Source organism: Mesocricetus auratus, unplaced genomic scaffold (assembly GCF_017639785.1).
Source record: "Mesocricetus auratus isolate SY011 unplaced genomic scaffold, BCM_Maur_2.0 Super-Scaffold_100013, whole genome shotgun sequence".
Lineage (NCBI taxonomy): Eukaryota > Metazoa > Chordata > Mammalia > Rodentia > Cricetidae > Mesocricetus > Mesocricetus auratus.
The window spans coordinates 46270069-46289251 of NW_024429196.1; the positions used below are offsets into that span (position 1 = coordinate 46270069).

General features: G+C 40.0%; 1 protein-coding gene across 1 annotated transcript; it reads left to right on the forward strand.

Annotated features, from left to right (window-relative positions):
* Nucleotides 1-402: 402 nt before the first annotated feature.
* Slc17a1 (solute carrier family 17 member 1) lies at nucleotides 403-18583 on the forward strand. The gene is made up of 11 exons (XM_013110673.3): nucleotides 403-430; nucleotides 4062-4234; nucleotides 5163-5396; nucleotides 5477-5564; nucleotides 6200-6286; nucleotides 8157-8275; nucleotides 8377-8538; nucleotides 9763-9895; nucleotides 9988-10135; nucleotides 15542-15632; nucleotides 18449-18583. Exons 1-11 carry the CDS (start codon nucleotides 403-405, stop codon nucleotides 18581-18583), a joined length of 1398 nt encoding a protein of 465 aa, XP_012966127.1.
* The last annotated feature ends 600 nt before the right edge of the window (nucleotides 18584-19183 follow it).

Sequence of the window (19183 nt, forward strand, 5' to 3'; positions counted from 1 at the left end):
GCCTCTTCCTACTTGATGACTTTCTGTCAGTCTGCCTTGCAGGGCGAGCCTACTGGCAGCAAATGTCCTCAATTTTGTTTCTGTAATAAAGTCTTTAGTTGTCATTGAATGGTAATAAAAATGGATTGACAGGATTACTTGTTTTCTAGTTATCAGATTTTCTATTTATTTTAAATGACTAAAAATAGATCATGAAAGTGGAACGTTAACTGAGGCCCCCAGTGGAGGTGAAAGGGCACTGGTGTGGTGGGCTGAGTCATCCTTTGATGACCAGTCAGAGAGCTTTCAGTCAGAGAGGAGTCCTGAGTGTTCAGTCAGTTGCTCCCTTTATTATGCTGACCAGTGTGTTTTGCATCCACAGTGGATGGAGACCAAACCCATCAACAAGAAGATAAATATCAAATGGAGAACCAGAGCCTTCCCAAGAAAGGTAGTGCTGTCCTTTTGGACAGGGGTCCTCTTTCTTAAACACAATAGCACTGATGGCCTGTGAGAGAAATGTTCTATGGAAGCATAAATTCAGAAAATTTCAGAAAAGGCAATGAAATTTCACATGATTCTTAATGTAATTTTGACACCCCATAACTACAACGCAATTAATAGTGCTTAAATATTTGTATATCATTGTCAACAAGTCCCATATTAGATAGTAAAAACAAAATAGGAGAAAGAAACATGCATGTATAAAATAAGCATATTCTTAACAAAACAGGGAAGAAATGCTCATGATAATCACCATTGCTTTTTCTGGGACTGATCACATGTCATATTTATAAATGTGTCACACGTCATAGCTGATGTTATAACTACCATCTTCTACATGTAACCTTTGTCTTCGTAAAGCACCTCAATGGACCATGGTTCTTTATCTGGGGAGATATGCACAGCATGATTCCCAAAGGTCTGGATAGGGTTGTGATTGAGTGTCATTGGCCCTAATTACCAGACTGGGAAACACTAAGAGAGAAACTAAAGGACCTCACCTATTGGAAGATCAGATTTATTATCCCATGAGCACTTAACCCCTTTCATAGCCCATTGACTAAGAGATTATGGATTCCAAAATTCCCCAGGGGAGAAGCCTTATTTTTTAAACTCAGTCCTTGTTCTGCCTTTAGTGTCTGAATTTCTCCTCCTGGAAGCAATAAGAGGCCAGCAGAGCAGTAACTCCTGAATATAGGAAGTGAAATTTTTCCTGCCACATCCCTAGGATAATGATGGTTTCTATTTCTACCCTGTGATTCCTGGATTCATGAATTTTGACTATGGGAAAAACAGCACCATGTGTTGGATGCTGATTCAGAGTATACATAGACTCTAGCAGAATGTTGTTCCAGCCATTCAGAGTATTGCCACCAAGAAAATGCCATAACTGTGTCTTCAAAAGGCTGTTCCACCACAAGTATGGTAAGAACAATGAATTCCATGAACACAGGCCCACTGCTCACATCTCTGAATGTGAAGTGAGCTCCTGTTGTGTAGAACATCATGATGAGGAATAAGGCATTCTTTGAATTTAGAGGTTATTTCTAGAGAAACATTGCATAGAGGAAGGAGAAATTCATATCCAGAATTATTGTCTATAAAATTCAAAACACTGTCCTGGGTCTGGAGAGATGGCTCAGAGGTTGAAAGCGTTGACTGCTCTTGCAGAGGTCCTGAGTTCAATTCCCAGCAACCACATGATGGCTCACAACCATCTATAATGATATCTGATGCCCTCTTCTGGTGTGCAGGCAAACATATAGACAGAACACTATATGTATAATGAATAAATCTTTTAAAAACAGAAAACCATGTCTCGAAAAAAGCCAAAATAAATTAAAAAACAAAACACTCTACCATCCATGCAGGAAATTATCTAATATAATCTATCTATTATCAACTTGTTAGCTGATCACCCAGAGGAATTACCTTATTGTGGGCTTAATGTTGGTCTCTGTTGCTGGAAGATTGAGCATTGAGCAACAGGCATAGATATGTGGGACTTGGTGAGTGCTGTGCCCATGTGTAATTCTGTCAATCTTCTAACCCGGTGCTGTAAGTTAGTTGCTTTCCTCTTTCACAAAGTATCACAGGAGTCGATTATACTGCTGGCATTATGTTGATTAGCCTGCATAAGAGGCATCATCCGCTATCAACTTACTGGAAAAAAATACTCTGGTCCAGATGCCAACCTTCTCTGGAAACATTGTCACAACAAACCCAGAAGTATAAGTTACTATTTTTCTGGTAGTTTCTCAATATGCTGAAATTGACAACTAAAATGTACCCTCACAATGCATGTACTGAATGATTATACTCTATACCATTTTATTTTATAACTAGGATAAAAATTCATCTTTTAGAACCCAGTATTCATTCGACTGAACTTCAAACCCATTGTGGATTCATGGCTTTTTCCTAATATAGAATTTTAATGTTTGTAGTTTTGCCTATGCCTGTCCCACAGATAGATATTGTGCTCCAGGGGGAGTACTCGTATAAGGATCATCTGGGCCTGATTTAGATGGTGAGATTTTAAAATTTGAAGTAATAAAATGTTGTTGGGCTGCTTAGGATGGATTGACTATGCTTTGCAAGTGTGATGATCATAAATGTTTAGGGTTTGGATGGTGGGCTACAGCAGGCAGAATTCTTAGATATGCTAATCCGGTACATGCAAACCATTTCCCAGTTAATAGGAAACTGTAAAGGGAAAGTGATTGAATCATGCAAGCCTTTAAATCTATGTTTAGAGGTCACAGATGGAGCAGTCAGATAGATAGATGCAAGACATGAGATGGATTCAGTATGGTAGAGATGCTCACTGCTGATTTTGGATATACGCGAGGACATGCCAATTATTTTTGACTGTTAGGGGACTTCATAATGATGAAGTCCTACAGTAGCGAAATTTAGTGACTAGCTCTTTAGCATGTTTTGTTGAGATTAATCCAGGCAACTGAGTTTTTCAGTGCCTGTTTCCTTTTTAATTCTGAGTAGTATGCTTTATGTTACTAAATGAAGCATGTATACTCTTCCTAAACATTCTGTTATTTTGAATAAAACTGATGCAAACATTTTTCTACAAATCTTTTTGTTCAAATGTATCCATTTTTCCTTGGGATAAGTGCTATTCTTCAAAGCAGACATTATTTTCCTTCATTGAATTACATTAGTACATTTACCCAAAAATGTTTAGAGGGTGGGGTAATGGATCAGTCAGGAAAGCATTTGCAACACTAGTGTTCTGAGTTCAGATCCCAGCACTCATATAAAAAGTTAGGTGTGGTAATGTGTACCTGTCATGTTGGTGCTGGGCAGAGGATGGATTCTTGCGGTTTGTTTGCTAGGCAGTCTAGACTAACCAGAGTGGTTCAGGTCCCATGAGAGATGCTTCCTCAAAAACTAAGGTAGATGAGGTGGAGAGCAATAGAGGAAGATACTCAACATTGACCTCTGGATTCCACATATGCGCACCCACTTTCTTCCAATATGAGCATGGGTACAGACATGTAACACACACACACACTTAGTCATAGACGAACATGTATTTCTGGAATTCCTGCTTTCTTCCACTGATGAGTGTGAGTGTGCTTGGTTTTCTTGTTTTTGTTTTTGTTTTTACCAATACTACATTCTTTACTGTAGCTTTCTCGGTAAGTTTATTCTCTTGAGAGAAAAAAATTTGCAATGTGAAAATATGAGTATCTCAACTAGAGTAGCCATATCAGTTTGAAGATTAAAGCAGTTTCTTTGAGAGAAAATACCATTTATTATATTAAGGGGACTTACTTCCAAAGAAAACCCAATGTATTTGTCCAAGGTTTCTTTAAAATATACATGCACCAAAGCATTTGCAAACTGAATTAACATTCCCAGACATTTTAACTGGAATGATATCTTAAGGTAATAGGGGTTATTATATGAGTCCCACTTCTTAGTATTATATGGTAATTTCTAGAAGGATGTTTTTACAATAAAATTTTAATTTACTACCTAGGATATATAGAGTTCCAAATGCCTGAATTTTTACTTCAACTGAGTTACTAATTGAGGTGTTCTTTTCTACTTCCCAGTTCCAGGTTTCTGTTCCTTTCGATATGGACTGGCTATCTTTTTGCACTTCTGTAATATTGTCATCATGGCCCAGAGAGTGTGTCTGAACCTCACCATGGTAGCTATGGTTAACAACACAGAGCCACCCCTTTTGCCTAATGGATCCGCAGTGGAGATACTGGATGATGTAAAGGTATACTGAAAGTATAAAGCCTAAGCTTAAAACTTTATCTTGTCAGCTAGTTTACACAGAGGCCATATATCATTTGTAAGATAATAGTAGTTAGAAAATGAAACTCAAGTTTTGGTCTATGAGTAAGGACCTAAATGAGCATATTCTGTGGTTAAAGAAAATGTCAAAGACTGGAGAGATGGCTCAGCTGTTAAGAGCACTTACAGTTGCTCCAGGAGTTCAAAGTTCAATTCCCAGGACCCACATGGCAGCTTACAACAGTCTATAACTGTAATCCTGTGGGATCTGATGCCCTTTTCTGGCGTGAAGACATACATGCAGATAAAACACCTAAATACATAAGCAAATCTTTCAATAAGAAAACAGAATAGTTCAACATTTTGGAACGATTTGTTGTATGACTTGTAGTTAAGGAATAACAAAGCCTAAGAGTTAGAACTTCTTTAGAATAAGAACTTTGGAGAAGAGATGGGGGCAAAAAAAGAAGGTACCTTACAAAGAAAATGAAGATATGGTTGACATTGATTGTAACTTGGCAGGATCTAGGATCACCTAGGAGACACGCTCTGGACACGTCTGTGAGAGAGTTTCTAGATTGTGTTAAACTATAGGTGCAAAGCAAGCAGGTATCTCACCCCTGTTACCAATATCTCCAGTACCCAAAAGGATTTGAAACCTTTCTGGTCCCAAGTGTTTCAGATAAGAGATACTTAACCTATAACTGAAAATATCAATAATAAAATGCAAATACATAGGTAAATTACTTAAGAAAACAAAGTGTTTTTGAAACAAAACAGCAACAGTCACTTTAGGAAGAAGAGGGACTTTACACAGTCTGAGCAGCAAAACCACATTCCTGGAACCCATGAATGCCAAATTATATCTCCAATGCAGAGTCCTTAGATATGTGTCCCTTTCTTTCTTTTAGAACCCTGTGTATTCCTGGAGCCTTGATATCCAAGGGCTTATACTCAGTTCTGTCTTCTTTGGTATGATCGTGGTTCAAATTCCTGTTGGGTACCTATCTGGAATATACCCAATGAAGAGAATAATTGGGTCTTCATTGCTCCTCAGCTCTGTTCTGTCCCTGCTCATCCCACCAGCGGCACAAGTTGGAGCACCTTTGGTCATTGTGTGTCGAGTACTCCAGGGAATAGCCCAGGTATTAAGAGATGGTTAAAACAGACATAGAACTTGGATTCAGAGTATTAGAGTTCAAAAGTCCTCATCTTTTCATTTCAGGGGACAGTGTCAACAGGCCAGCATGAAATATGGGTCAAATGGGCACCTCCCTTGGAAAGAGGCAGACTTACCTCTATGACTCTATCAGGTAAATACTTAAGCCAAGAATGGCTCAGTTCTGTTTTCATCTCCCTGTGTCATATTCTTTCTAAGAGCCATTAGAAATGTGTGCTTTAAATTGCTAGGGGCTTAGAAATACCTTCTGAAATAGTATTGCTTTAACTGGGGTAGAAGAGATGACTCAGTGGATAAAGTGTTCACCACACAAGCGTGAGAACCCTGGCACCCATGTAAAATAGCAGGCATGGGAGCACACACCCAGCAAAGTTGACCCAGAGACAGATGTAGGGCAAAGGCTCACTGGCCACAGTGAGTTGTGAGTTCATTGAAAAACCTTGTCTCAATACAGAGAGCAAGAGAAGAAAAAAAAAATACTGGACTTCAACCTCTGGCCTCCAAATGAATACACATGGACACACACACACACACACACATACACACACACACACACACACACACACACACACACATTGTTTTAGAATGAAAACGGTGTCCTTACCTCAAACAACTGCAAAGGCGAGAAGAGAAAGACTTTCTCTGTTACTTCTGAGCATTAGAAACATGAACTTCTTTCATGGAGATCTTTTGTTACAATACAGAGGTTTATTAGCTGCATTTTCAGGTGCCTTTGTTAACAGGGTGTCTTCTGTACCTTTTGATTAGGGTTTGTAATGGGACCGTTTATTGTCCTGCTTGTGAGTGGATTCATCTGTGATCTTCTGGGCTGGCCCATGGTTTTCTACATTTTTGGTGAGTCTCTTTTTTTATAAAACCTTAGTATGACATCAAAACTTAAGAATACACAAGAATCTAAATCTAATATAACATAACAATTTATATGAAATCCCTATTTAAAAAAACTCTGGGGGTGGGGGTGCAGAGAGGAGGTGGTGGAGAGGGGAAACTGGTCAGTTGTAATAGCAATAATAATTAACAGCCCACAGTCTTCACTAAGGTAAAGAGAAATCAGCATTCAAGAGTATGATGATCAGAAATGCAGCTCATAATTTCCTACACAGTTTACATAACTACATGTTACAGTTGGTATGTCTTATGTAAAAGACTCTCTGGGGGAACAGACTATCATAATAGTCCCCTATACTTATTTCTTAAAGGTCATATGATGAGCACGTTATATATAACCCGTATGTGTAGTGATAGGCCATAACCAGACATAATAACATCTTTAGGGGAAAATATACTGCACAAATTGGAGTATGTAAACAGAATAAAGAGCAGAGGGCCAAGTCAATTATAGAATCACTGTTGGATTCAAGCTATTATGTCTGCACCCAGTGACTAACTTCCCCCAGTAAGATTCCCTCCACTTCCCAGAGATTCCACCACCTTTAACTCCTGTGCCACAAGTTGGGGACCAAGTGTTCAACACAAGAGCCTCTTGTGATATTTTATACTCAAGTCACAACTATGGCAAACTTCGAATTTTTTTTTACTGTCTTATTCTTTTCTATACTGTGATAAGACATCATCACAAAGGCAACTTATTTTTTAAAAAAACATTTAATTTGGGGGTCTGCTTACAGTTTGAGAGGACAAGTTTGTGATAATCATGGTGGAGAGCAGCCATGAGGCAGAGATAGAAAGAAAGAAAGAAAGAAAGAAAGAAAGAAAGAAAGAAAGGAAGAAAGGAAGGAAGGAAGGAAGGAAGGAAGGAAGATATGGTATGGGCTTTCCTCCAACAAGGCCACACCTTCTAATCCTTCCCGAACAGTTCCACCAACTTAAGATCAAACATTCAAACATATGAACCCATGGGGCCCATTCTCTTTAAAGCACTATATTTACCAAACAATTACTTTGAAAGACAGACTGTACATTTATAGGGACAATGCCATAAAGTACAGTTAGGTTACAAGAGCTACCACTACCACCACCACCACCTAGTCCAAGAAAGTAAGTGAGCCAGAGCTATCAGAACCAACCGAAAAGTCCCATAGACTAGGTGCCTGAGGGAAGCACCTTTTTATTCACAAAAGAACACATATAAGGAGGTAACTGTAGAAAGGAGATGTTGCAGGTTTGAAAGGATACTTTGTTCTCACTCCCTTTCTCCCTCTCATCCCTTACCAGACTTTCTATTGGCCAAATTCAACAGAAAGTGCAGGGGTGGAGGGCCTGTGGATATTTATTCAAGCCATCTGTGGCTAAGTGAGTGTCATAGGCTACAGAAAACGCCTAGAAAATGCCTAATTCCCATAGTGTGCTAAAGGCAGAGTCAGAATAGGGAAATGTGTCTACCCTTGCAGTGGTGGTTAAAATTGTGTGGCTGTCTAGCTCTGTGTAAGTTCAGTATGGCATGAGCTTGAGGTAAGGAGTCATTACAAATCTGAAAATACAAAGGCCCAACATTAGGGAACCCTAAGTGAGTGGATGGACTCATTGGATCAGGGCAAAACAAAGGGCTCACTGACACAAGTATTTCAGTAAAATTCACTCCACAGCAAGGTCCAGCTGAGGTGACAAAGAAGACTGTCAAAGTGTGAGCCTCAGAGAGACTCAGAGAAGAAAGAGACCACTTAGGTTCTCAGACTGATGCTCTGAGATGTGCCCGATCCAAAAATCTAGGTAGAACTTCTTGTAACATGTGATTCTCTGATAGGTATTCTTGGCTGTGTTTTGGGTCTTTCCTGGTTCCTTCTGTTCTATGACGACCCCAAGGACCACCCATATATGAGCAGCAGTGAGAAGGACTACATCAGATCCTCTCTTACCCAGCAGGTAGAACACCCAGCTCCTTTTGAGCAGCCTCTAGATTCTGCTCCAAACAAAACACATTCCAGATGATCCTCATTCAGAATGATTCTTGATTTCTTTTCCAGGTCAGCTCTCGCAGACAATCTCTGCCAATGAAAGCTATGCTTAAGTCTCTTCCACTCTGGGCTATTATCCTCAATACCTTTGCTTTCATATGGTCCAACAGCCTACTGGTTACGTATACTCCAACATTTATCAACACCGTGCTTCATGTTAATATTAGAGAGGTGAGTGTACCATCCATTCTCATTTTTAACTTTATGAAGGACTTTCTCTTTATCTCTCTGTGTCTTGTGACCCCAGATTCCGTCTTTGCCTGCTTTCTACACTGGCCATTGTTCTCTACCTGGAGATGCATGGTTTCCTACATGTAAACTCTGCCCAGACAAAGAGTGTTGGTATAAATACGGTGTCTGGAATTCTACCATCAACACACATGCAGGCACATTTCCACACAGTCCCACAACTCTCCTCAATGTATGTCTTATATGTTACAAGGCTGTGTTGTGGTGAATGCTTGCCTGCCATCTCAGCACATAGGAAGCTGAAGCAGTCAGATTGCTCTAACTTTGAGGCTAACCTGGGTCACAGTGTGAGGTTTTTACCTTAAAAAAATGAAAATAGCTTGATATTCTTCAGAGAATGGAGTCCTGATGTGAAAGTTACTGAGCCAGCCTCTGCCACCATGCCCAGCTCTTGTCAACCCACTGATTCTGGAATAAAGCTACAACTCCTGGGCTTTCCGTCTCACTCTTAAAGGATATGCATTGCTTATCTGACACTGGGAGTCAATTACGCTTGAAACTTATCATATGATATCAAGGTAACCATAAAAGACTTCCTTAGAAATGGAGTCTGGGTTTCCAACTTGTGAATATTCTTTAGTGTACTTACTGCCTCAGCTAGTGGCCAGCATAGTGCTGTGGTCACACCAGTGCTCACTGAATCAACTTTATCTTAATGAAACCATGGAGTCATCCCTAGAGTTAACCATTAGAGCAAACATGCAATTGTCTACAATGAATTATCAATATAGTCTCTATCCTCTATCATTTTCCTTGGAGCTAACACTTCCTGATCTCAGCAGTCTTCTCTTGCAGTTCTCCAGGTCCCATGACACTAAAAACAAAAAAATCTTTAGAGGATGGTGACAATTCTAACCAACCTGGAAATTGTGTTCCTCTTTCATTGAAACTTGTGTTTCCAGACACGGTCCTAGTGCTGCATGTACCTGAATGGTTTCCTGCATCACAGTACACATTTAATTCATTCATTAATTAGATGGGACTGGGTGCTGAACCCAATACCTTGTGCATGCCAGACAAGAACTCTACCACTGTGTCACATCTTCAAGTCCAAAATACACATCAGTTACTGAATTTCAGTGAAAACACCGACTGTACAGGAATGCTCCTCCATCATATACACTCAGAATGATGTTTCCTCCTCAGAATGGACTGCTGTCTAGCCTCTCGTATCTGCTTGCCTACATCTGTGGTATTGTAGCAGGTCAGCTTTCAGACTTCTTCCAGTCCAGGAAGATTTTCAGCATAGCTAACGTCCGGAAACTCTTCACCACTCTAGGTAAGGAAGAGCCAGGACAGACAAACACTTGGGGAACTTCTTCAGCCCTGTGTTCAGAAGCACCTAACTGTATGGTCTGAATCTTTCTGCAGGGATTTTCTGTCCTGTGATCTTTACCATGTGCCTACTCTACTTGAGCTCCAACTTATACAGCACCATTGTTTTCCTGACACTTGCCAATTCGACACTCAGCTTTTCCTTCTCCGGGCATCTCATCAATGCCTTGGATATTGCTCCCAGGTAAGGCTCTCTTGAAATGTATTTATTTTGCATTAATAAATAAAAATACATGCATTTATTGTATAAAGCATGATGTTTTGAAATGGATGCATTGTAGGATGATTAAATGGAGTTAAGTAACATATATATTACTCATGTAGTTCATTTTTTGTAATGAGAATATTTAAAATCTATCATAGTAGCTGTTTTCAAGAATACAGCACATTGCTGTTAATTGTAGTCACTATGTTGTTTGATGGATCTCATGAACTTATTCATTCTCATTGACATTTTGCATCATTCAGTCAGTGTTTTCCTAAAGACCTCCCTTCACCCCTGGTCTCTGATAACAACCTTTCTATTCTCTACTTTAATGAATTCAAGTTTTTATATTCCACATGTTCGTGATATTGTATGCCATTTGTGTGTGACCTGATTATTTCACCGAACGTTATATCCTCTAGGTTTGTCCATATTGTTAAAAATGACAGGGTTTCCTCCTTTTAAAGGAAATAGCACTCTAGTGGGCATACAGACCACATGGTCTTTATCCATTTAGTGCTGGTGAATACTGGTATTTTCTGTATCATGTCTGAGTGGATAATGTTGTAATAAATATGCAACTGCAGTCTCTAACATACTGACTTAGTCTCTTTCTAATGTGTGCCTAGCAGCCAGAGTTCTGGGAACTATGGTGAGGCACTCTTCTTCTGTTTGCTATGGCGGCTGCACTAATTCAGTTTTCTACCTCTCGCCCACACCTCTCTCATCCTTTTAATAACAGCCAGCCTAATACATCAGGTAACATCCCACTATGTTTTGAATCTGCATTTCTTTGATTACTGGTGATGGTAAAGATTTTTCTCATGTATTTGTTGGCCATTTTCAGGTCCTTTTTGAAAATTATCTATTTGGTGTCTTTGCTCATGCTCATTTAGGTTGATAGTGAGTTGCGTTTCTGATGTATTTCTGATGATAACACCTATCAAATGTATGCTTCACATTTTTCCCATTGTGTAGGTTGTATCTTCACTCCACTGATTGTTTCCCTGACTTTATGGAAAGTTTGCAGTTTGAAGTAATCCTATTCTTCTCCTGTTGCTTTTGTTGCTTGAAATTTTTTCAGTCATGCCAAAAAAAATATTGTCCAAGCCAAAGTTTTAGAGTTCTTAACATGAAAAATAAAAACCCAGAGACAGATATTGGGGTTCAAATTGACAGTCAGATAAGCAAAGCAGCCAGCCACTAGCTTTTACCTCTACCTCAGACTGAAAGGGTGATCCTGGCTCCAGGAATCCTCAGAGTGCAATGCTCTCTCTATGAATCCTCAGAGACAACAGCTCTCCCTGTCTGGAAACTAAATCTCCACATGAGACCCTTTGCTTCTTCCTTTTATACGGCCCTAGTGCTGGGATCCTAAGTGCTGGTATCAAAGATGTGAGTTCTATTATTCTTCACTCTTGTTTAGGCCAGGGTGTCCTTGAACTTAGAGGGCTCCATCTGCCTGTCTCCTGAGTCCTGGGATTAAAGGTTGTGCCCCCATTGCCTAACTAGCTCGTATGGCTGCTGGTATTAAAGGTGTGTATCACCACTGCCTGACGTCTATGGCTTGTGGCTAGCTTGCTTTCTGAACCCACAGGCAAGCTTTAATAAATCATAAATAATACATCACCACAGAGTTTCCCACAGTGATTTTTTCTCATGGCTTTATAGTTTCAGCTCTTCAATTACTTTTGAGCCCATCACTATATATTGTCTGAAATAAAGGCACAATTCTTCCTTCTTCTGTAAGTAGATATGCATGGGTCCCAATACTGTTAACTGTCCTTTCTCCATTTTTTGGTTCTTACCAATTCTGTTTAAAAAAACTAACCCTGCCATAAATACTTAGATTAATTCTTGACTCTCTATTTTACTTCATTGGTCGATGTGTCTGCTTTGACATCAGTCCAGGCCCCTTTGGCTGCCATGCCTTTGAGGTATTTTTTGAAGACAGGTAGTATGAGACCTCTTGCTCTGTTCTTTGTCCTTGGGATACATTTGTCTGCCTTTGTGAGGCCATATATGTATTAACAATTTGCTTCCTACTTATATGAAAAGTATCATTTGGACTTTTACAAGGCATGTATAGAGTGTTTAGATAACTTTAAAAAACAGATATTTTACTAATTTTAATTCTTCTGATCAATAGGACTGGAATCTCTTTCTCCTCTGCATGTCTTCAGATCATCAATGCCTTATAGGTTCAGAATACAGGTCATTCCACTCCTTGGTTAAATTTATTTTTAACTACGTTTCTATAGTTCTTTAAAAGGGATTATTATAATTTTTCCTTTGTTTGGTTACTGGCTCTGGTTCTAGGAACAAAGAGTGTTTCTTTGGCTTTGGTTTAGTGTCAGGGTGTGTTTATTTGGCTCTGGTTTCAGGGCCAGGGTGGGTTTCTTTGGCTCTGGTTTCAGAGTCAGGGTGGGCTTCTTTTACTGGCTCTGGTTTCAGGGTCAGAGTGGTTTTCTTTGGCGGGCCCTTTTAACCTACACCCACCAGGTCCACAAAAAGTATACCCTATAAGAAGGAACAAATGTATCCATTTCATTCATTTATTTAGTTTCAAGGCTTGCATTTAATGGCTCAATGGTTAAGAGGACTGGCTGGCTACTATTCCAAAGGTCCTGAGTTCAATTCCCAGAAACCACATGGTGGTTCACAACCATCTGCAATGAAATCTGGTGCCCTCTTCTGGCCTGCAGACTTATGTGCAGGCAGAACACTGTAAACATAATAAATAAACGAATAAATCAAAAAATGCCAGCTAGTATTTTAATTGCATAGAATTATACAAAAACACAAAAGTATTTGATAGAGTATGTGCAATATCAGTCACTTCTCAGCAATCAGCAACTGATCAAGAATAGAAAGTCAATTAAAATACGTTCACTTAAAATTTAAGACTGTATCTACAAATTAGCATATCTGTAAGACCAAAGTAATTATCATGTTAATTATATCTTATGTGCCTATCACGCCCTGATGTGACTATAATAATCTTATCCACATGCTAAGGGTGGGAAAACAAAGGATGGAGGCAATGAGGGTCCACACCTAAATATGTCTTTCTACAAGGCTAACTATCTATAGACAGTCACGTCCTCAGTGATGCAGTAAGAGCAGATGGTACTAGCAGGGTCTTAGGATGCTCTCTGGTACAGCAATGTCATCCTCTTATTTTATTTTATTTTTTTATTTTTGAAGCATTGTTATTTGCATATCAATCCCCCATTCCCTCACCTTCCCATCCTTCCATGCTCCCCACTGACCCCTCAACCCACTCCCAAGGGATAGTGAGGCCCTCCACCGGGAACAATCAAAGTCTGTCACATCATTTGCGGAAGGACCCAGGCCCTCCTTCCAGTATCTGAGCTGCAAATGAGATTGATGACAATCTTGGTTGCCATTCCTAGAGCCTCCATCCAGTAGTCGATCGAAGCAGAAACAGGCACCCACAGCTAAACACGATATCATCCTCTTAAGGCAGCTGCAACAATGACTTCAACTGTTTTAGTTATTTAATCAGTAAGTGCATTGTGTGCCCTTGAATTTTCCTTCCTTCCCACAGTGGACTACACCATAATTCAGACATCTTAATTTTGTTCAGGTTTGATTCAATCGTTTTTATGTTCAAGTATTAAATCAGTTACACTGAAAACTCACTGCAATGCTTCTTTCTTTAATTTGCTTACAAAATGCTTTAAACCATAGGCTGTTACAGCTAAAGGATAAGCAAATTACAGCTGAACATTGTGCAAAAAAGAAAGCATCTTACATTTTAGCCATTCTTGCACTAAAGCTCTTGCTTTCCTGAACGAAATCCCCACTGTTAGGGCACTGAGGGATGTGAAATGCAGGATACAGGTCTCACCTGCCTGCCCTATGGTGCTCCATCTTGTGGTTATATAATGAATTTCAGAGGAAGTGTCCTAACATTTTCAAAGGAAGAGTCTTAACTCTGCCTTAGCCTCCCACGGGGGACTATGAGAGTAAGTCCTGTGTCCAACTTCCTGATTTCTTGCACAGGTCAAATTAAATCTTCAAGGAAATATTTATTTGTTGCCAAGAAGAGTCACTGATTAAATGAAAGGATTCAAAACTCAATGGAATAAAATGAAGCCTAGCATTACTATAATAACACCACATAAAATATACTTTAGTTCAAGAAGCATGGCTGGAAATTTTAAAATGCTCCTCATAATGGTAAAGAGAAATATATCAGACTTCTACATTTGTTCAAACTCATAATATACCTTTATTTATTTGTTATTAATGTGCATGCATGTATGTGTGTGCAAATGTGTGTGTATGTGTGTAAAAATACATCTAGTATTTTTGTGGAGCTCATAAAGACAGAAGTAACAAGGGCTCAGAAAAGTCATAACTGGCTCCAATTCCACCCAAGGGTTCTGTTACTACAGAAAATAGGTGAACTGTGGAAACTGAGGTCAGTTAATGGTACCTGCCACCACCAATCCCTGTGGCTGCTCACAAGCTTAAGTGTTCTTCACAACAGAGGTAGACGAAATATAGTATTCTAGTAGGATACACTATCCACATCTTCCAAGACTCAGCTCAAAATTCTTATCTGAGGCCTCATAGTGTTTCTATGACCCTTTCCTGAGCAGAGACTGATGAGTTAACTGACAACCTCTATGCTCCTTCCACACTGAACATGTAAAGACAACATTAAACAGTATAGACCAAAGGAAATAAAACAAAAGAGTCTTGAAGATTTCCCTACTCATGAGGGAAAAGACTGTCTTTAACACAGATTCTCAAATGCTGGCTGAAGGGCTAAGGCTCCCAGGCCTGAGCCAAACTTCTTTTGACTAAGCACTAACTCACTCTTTGTGACTGATGTACTTGCCCTCTCCTTGGTCTATCTATGACTTTCTGTGGCTTTTCTTGCTCATTTCCTGCTAAGGTTGATATGAACATCCAGGATTAGCCAATCATGGCTGCCTATAAACAGCTTTTCACTTCCTTATCAGAGGCCTGCAGCAATCCTTAGGGTCAGTGGCTCTGGGTCTCTGTGATTAGACCAAGTGAACTTGGTCAGTCATCAGTCTCACTTAAGTTCCTACGAATTTCCTGGATGTCCTTGGAAGTTTCAAACACTGCTAACTTTCACTCTACCATTAGACCATTTTCATAATATCATAGATTCTTTACTGCTGAAGTTAATCTTTATGACACTGTAGAACAATGAGAACATCGCTACCATGCATGGATGCTTTCTGCCATGTCGATGAACTTAGGCAGTTGGAATGGGTATTCAAAACATCAGCAGTTCCCCCTTCAAGCCTCGTTGAATTGGGGTAGCTTTGCCGGAAGCATTTGTACCACTTTTCACCCATGTTCTCTTTCCTTTTTGTACAGATATTATGGGTTTCTTAAAGCAGTTACAGCATTAATTGGAATGATGGGAGGCCTAATTTCTTCAGCTGTAGCTGGGTTGATCCTTAGTCAGGTAAGTAGCATGCTGATATGATAGTTGTTTTTTGTTTTTTATTTTGTTTTTTTTGGTATTAATTATATAGAGAAAGTCTTTCTCTTACACACACACACACACACACACACACACACACACACCTTGGAGGAGATGCCAACAGCAGGTGGTGCTCTAAGTCTACACTCATACAATGTATTCTTTCTCATTGTGTGTCAGTTGTTAGTATTGAGAACTCTTCAGTTGTCTGAGAGGAAATGGGTCTCTGTTTTTAACAGGGAACAGTAGCTGTTGAAACAAGATTTGACTGAGTGAGAGTAATGAAAGTAATGAAATGAGCTTTGTCAGAGGAAGACATGGAAATACAGACTGGAGGACACTGTCACTTCTACAGAGGCAGGCACTGTTTCTACAATTGTCACAGAGTTACTTCAAATCCTCTTGATGGACACAATTGAAATATTCTGTCAATTTAAAGTTACTTAAAATATGCGCTTCAGGCTGGCAATACAGCTTAGGGGTACAGCACTTACTGCACAAGCCTAACAACCTTGTTAGAACCCTAAAACCCACTTAAAGGTGGAAAGAGAGAAGCAACTCCACAAACATGTCATCTGACCTCCACATTCATGCTGTGACACATGTTCTCACATACACATACCCTGTGACACATAAATAGCAACAGTTTTAAAAATCCATGCCTCCTCTTGAAAAAACAAGTAAAAGAACCTTTTAGAAATAAAAAAAAAATTGATTCCAGGGAGGTGAATGACCACAGGGCCACTGTCTGCTGTGGATCAACAAACATTCCAAAAAAGCAGAGCCAGGATGGGTGTGCTGGCTTAAGTGTGTGGTGAGAAAGGACTGCACCCTCATTCCGTATCTGGGATGCTGAAGGTCATGCTCCCTGCCACCACAAAGGCTGTGAACAGAGGCAGGAACAGCACCTGTCCATGGCGCTTGATTCAGAGTGTTTAATTCAGGGAGTTGAGAAGCCAACTGCTTTAAGGGAAGCAGTTAATCATTTTAGAGGTCTGTCTTGCCTTCCTGGTCAAGTGATCAGCAACATTTCTGAGACTTGTGTTTATGCCTGGCTGGGTGCTGTGCCTTGCACTTTCCCCTGGTTCTCTAAGAGCCTGAGACCAGTCCCTTCTCGGCATGCTGAGTCTAACTAGTGTCTGCTCAACCCTGTGTTCCTCCCCCTGGGCTGGAGCATTGACTCTGAACAGTCAGCTGCTAGCTAGCACTGTGTGTGTTCTAAGTTATTGAGAACATGCACATGCAGATTCCTTTCTACCTTGTGGAGGACAAAGGTACCATCCACAGAATAGAATACAAAAGGGTCCTTAACTCCCCCAATCCACCCCTATCAATTTCACTAGCTTGTAAACTGCTTTATTTGGAGGAAAGCTCTCCAGGTGAGAAGTCATGTTGGGAATTTCTTCAACCCACCACTCAGGATGGGTCAGGGTGAGGTGGTCAACATACATTGTGGTCATTTTTCCCATAGAGGAGCTCCCCAAAATCCTGCTTCACACATTTATGGTGTCATAAAGGCTGAAGTCACAGACAGTGCCATTGAAAGTCCATAAGAGGACTGCTGGCCTCTCTGGAGAAGGGAAATCAAGGCAGCCAAGAGCAGTTCTCTTTCTGTGCATTAAGAGCCAGCCACTCCATGCTCTTCCACTGAGTCTCTTGAATGCCCTGACCTGACTTCCAATTATTGTCAACCAGGCAAACTTCTCTGCTAACTTCTGAAAGGTGCGAGGAAGTGTAATTCTAGAACTTTGCAAAGTTGTCTATGCCCAAGAAGGAATCTTGTCTGCCTTTGCCTCAGTGAGAAGCAAGAGAAACATTGAATAAAACATCTTCTGAGCATGTAAAACCATAAACCAGCAAGAGTTTGAAGTCTACCCAACTTTTTTATTGTTTTTATTTTATGTAGTGGGTTTTTTTCTGCATATATGTCATGTGCATACCCGGTACCCTTAGAGTCTGGATTTCCTCCAGAACTAGAGTTGCAGTCCATTGTGAGATACCATGTGGGTGCTAGAAACAGATGACTCTGGTACTCTAGAAAAGCAGCCGGTGCTCTTAACCTCTGAGCTCTCTTCCCAGCCCCACTAAATCCTGCCTCTGCCTCCTGAATGCCAAGACAAGAGTGTGCCACCACACCCAACACCATGAAGGTCTTGAAGAAGAAAACCTGGAATGTTTTCTCTTAATGTTATCAGAACACTGTCATAAGAAATAGAAAATGATATGAGAGGCATTGTAGCAAAATAATTACTGTACATAGTATGGCTAAAAATAATAGCCATAGTGTGTAGAAATGGATTAAATCTGCTCACTGCACTTAAAAACACACATTTTCTGCGTACCTATCTAAACATGCTTATCTGATATAACACACTGTTGTTTGAATAAGATACCTTGAAAGAGACAAGAAGTTTTTAATAATAAATTATGAGAAAAATGACGCATTATTTATTTATAAGAAAGCGGTATATATGTTGGTGGTGGGGCCTCCCTTTAATCCCAACACTTCGGAGGCAGAGGCAGGTGGATCTCTGAGTTCAAGGCCATCCTGGTCAGCACAGTGAGTTCTAGGAAAGCCAGGGCTACACAGAGAAACGTAAGTAAGTAAATAAATATAAATAAATGATAAAAGCAATTACTTGTTGGGTGAAATGATGATTTTCTTGGTTATTTGTAAGTGCTTTGAATGCTTAAGTGGTCTGTGTGGAGTCTACATATTATTTTAATACTATATTTTAAATGTCATAAGGTACAAAAATCAAGATCAGTCACTCACACTTTGTATTTTAATCTCTCAGGATCCGGAAAATGCTTGGCATAAAATCTTCTTCTTGATGGCAGGCATTAATGTGACATGCCTTACTTTCTATCTTATATTTGCTAAAGGAGAAATTCAGGACTGGGCTAAAGAAATAAAAAACACAAGACTGTGAAGGTGAGACATTTTCAGATTAAGGAAAGTTTTGAAACTGAAGATTGCAGGGAAGAGAGCCGCTGATGATGAATCGCTAAGAGAGCATTAAGATGTGGGCGCGCCCGGGGCGGAGGTTGTGGGGGTTGTGGGGGAGGAAATCTGAAACAAGATCACTTATACCACAGCGCCCCCTGGCCTGGCGTTCTGGGGAGACATCAGAATTGCTATAGTAAATTTGGGAAACTGAGCTTCTCAAAAATGAACAGTGAAGGAAAAAGCGAAAGAGATGAAAACATGCCTTCAGGAAAGTAGAATAAGGGTCAGAAAATGTGGTGTGTTGAGTCAAAGGAAGTGATGTCTCTGGAAAGTGCCGTCCAGGACTTAAATTACATAGGATCTAAAACTTACTGCTGGTTTAGGCATAGCTATGATAGCAGACAGAAGGTCAGTTAAGGAGCGCTCAAAGAGAAACTGGTAGTTTGTGTTTCATATAAATTGTGGGTGGTGAATAAACGGGAGAAGAAATGACTCCTGCATTAGAACTGGCAGTTGTGAAATAGCCCTGTTTTTAAGCCCATTGAATCAAGAGACCCAGCTGTGATGAATGCCAACAGTTGTT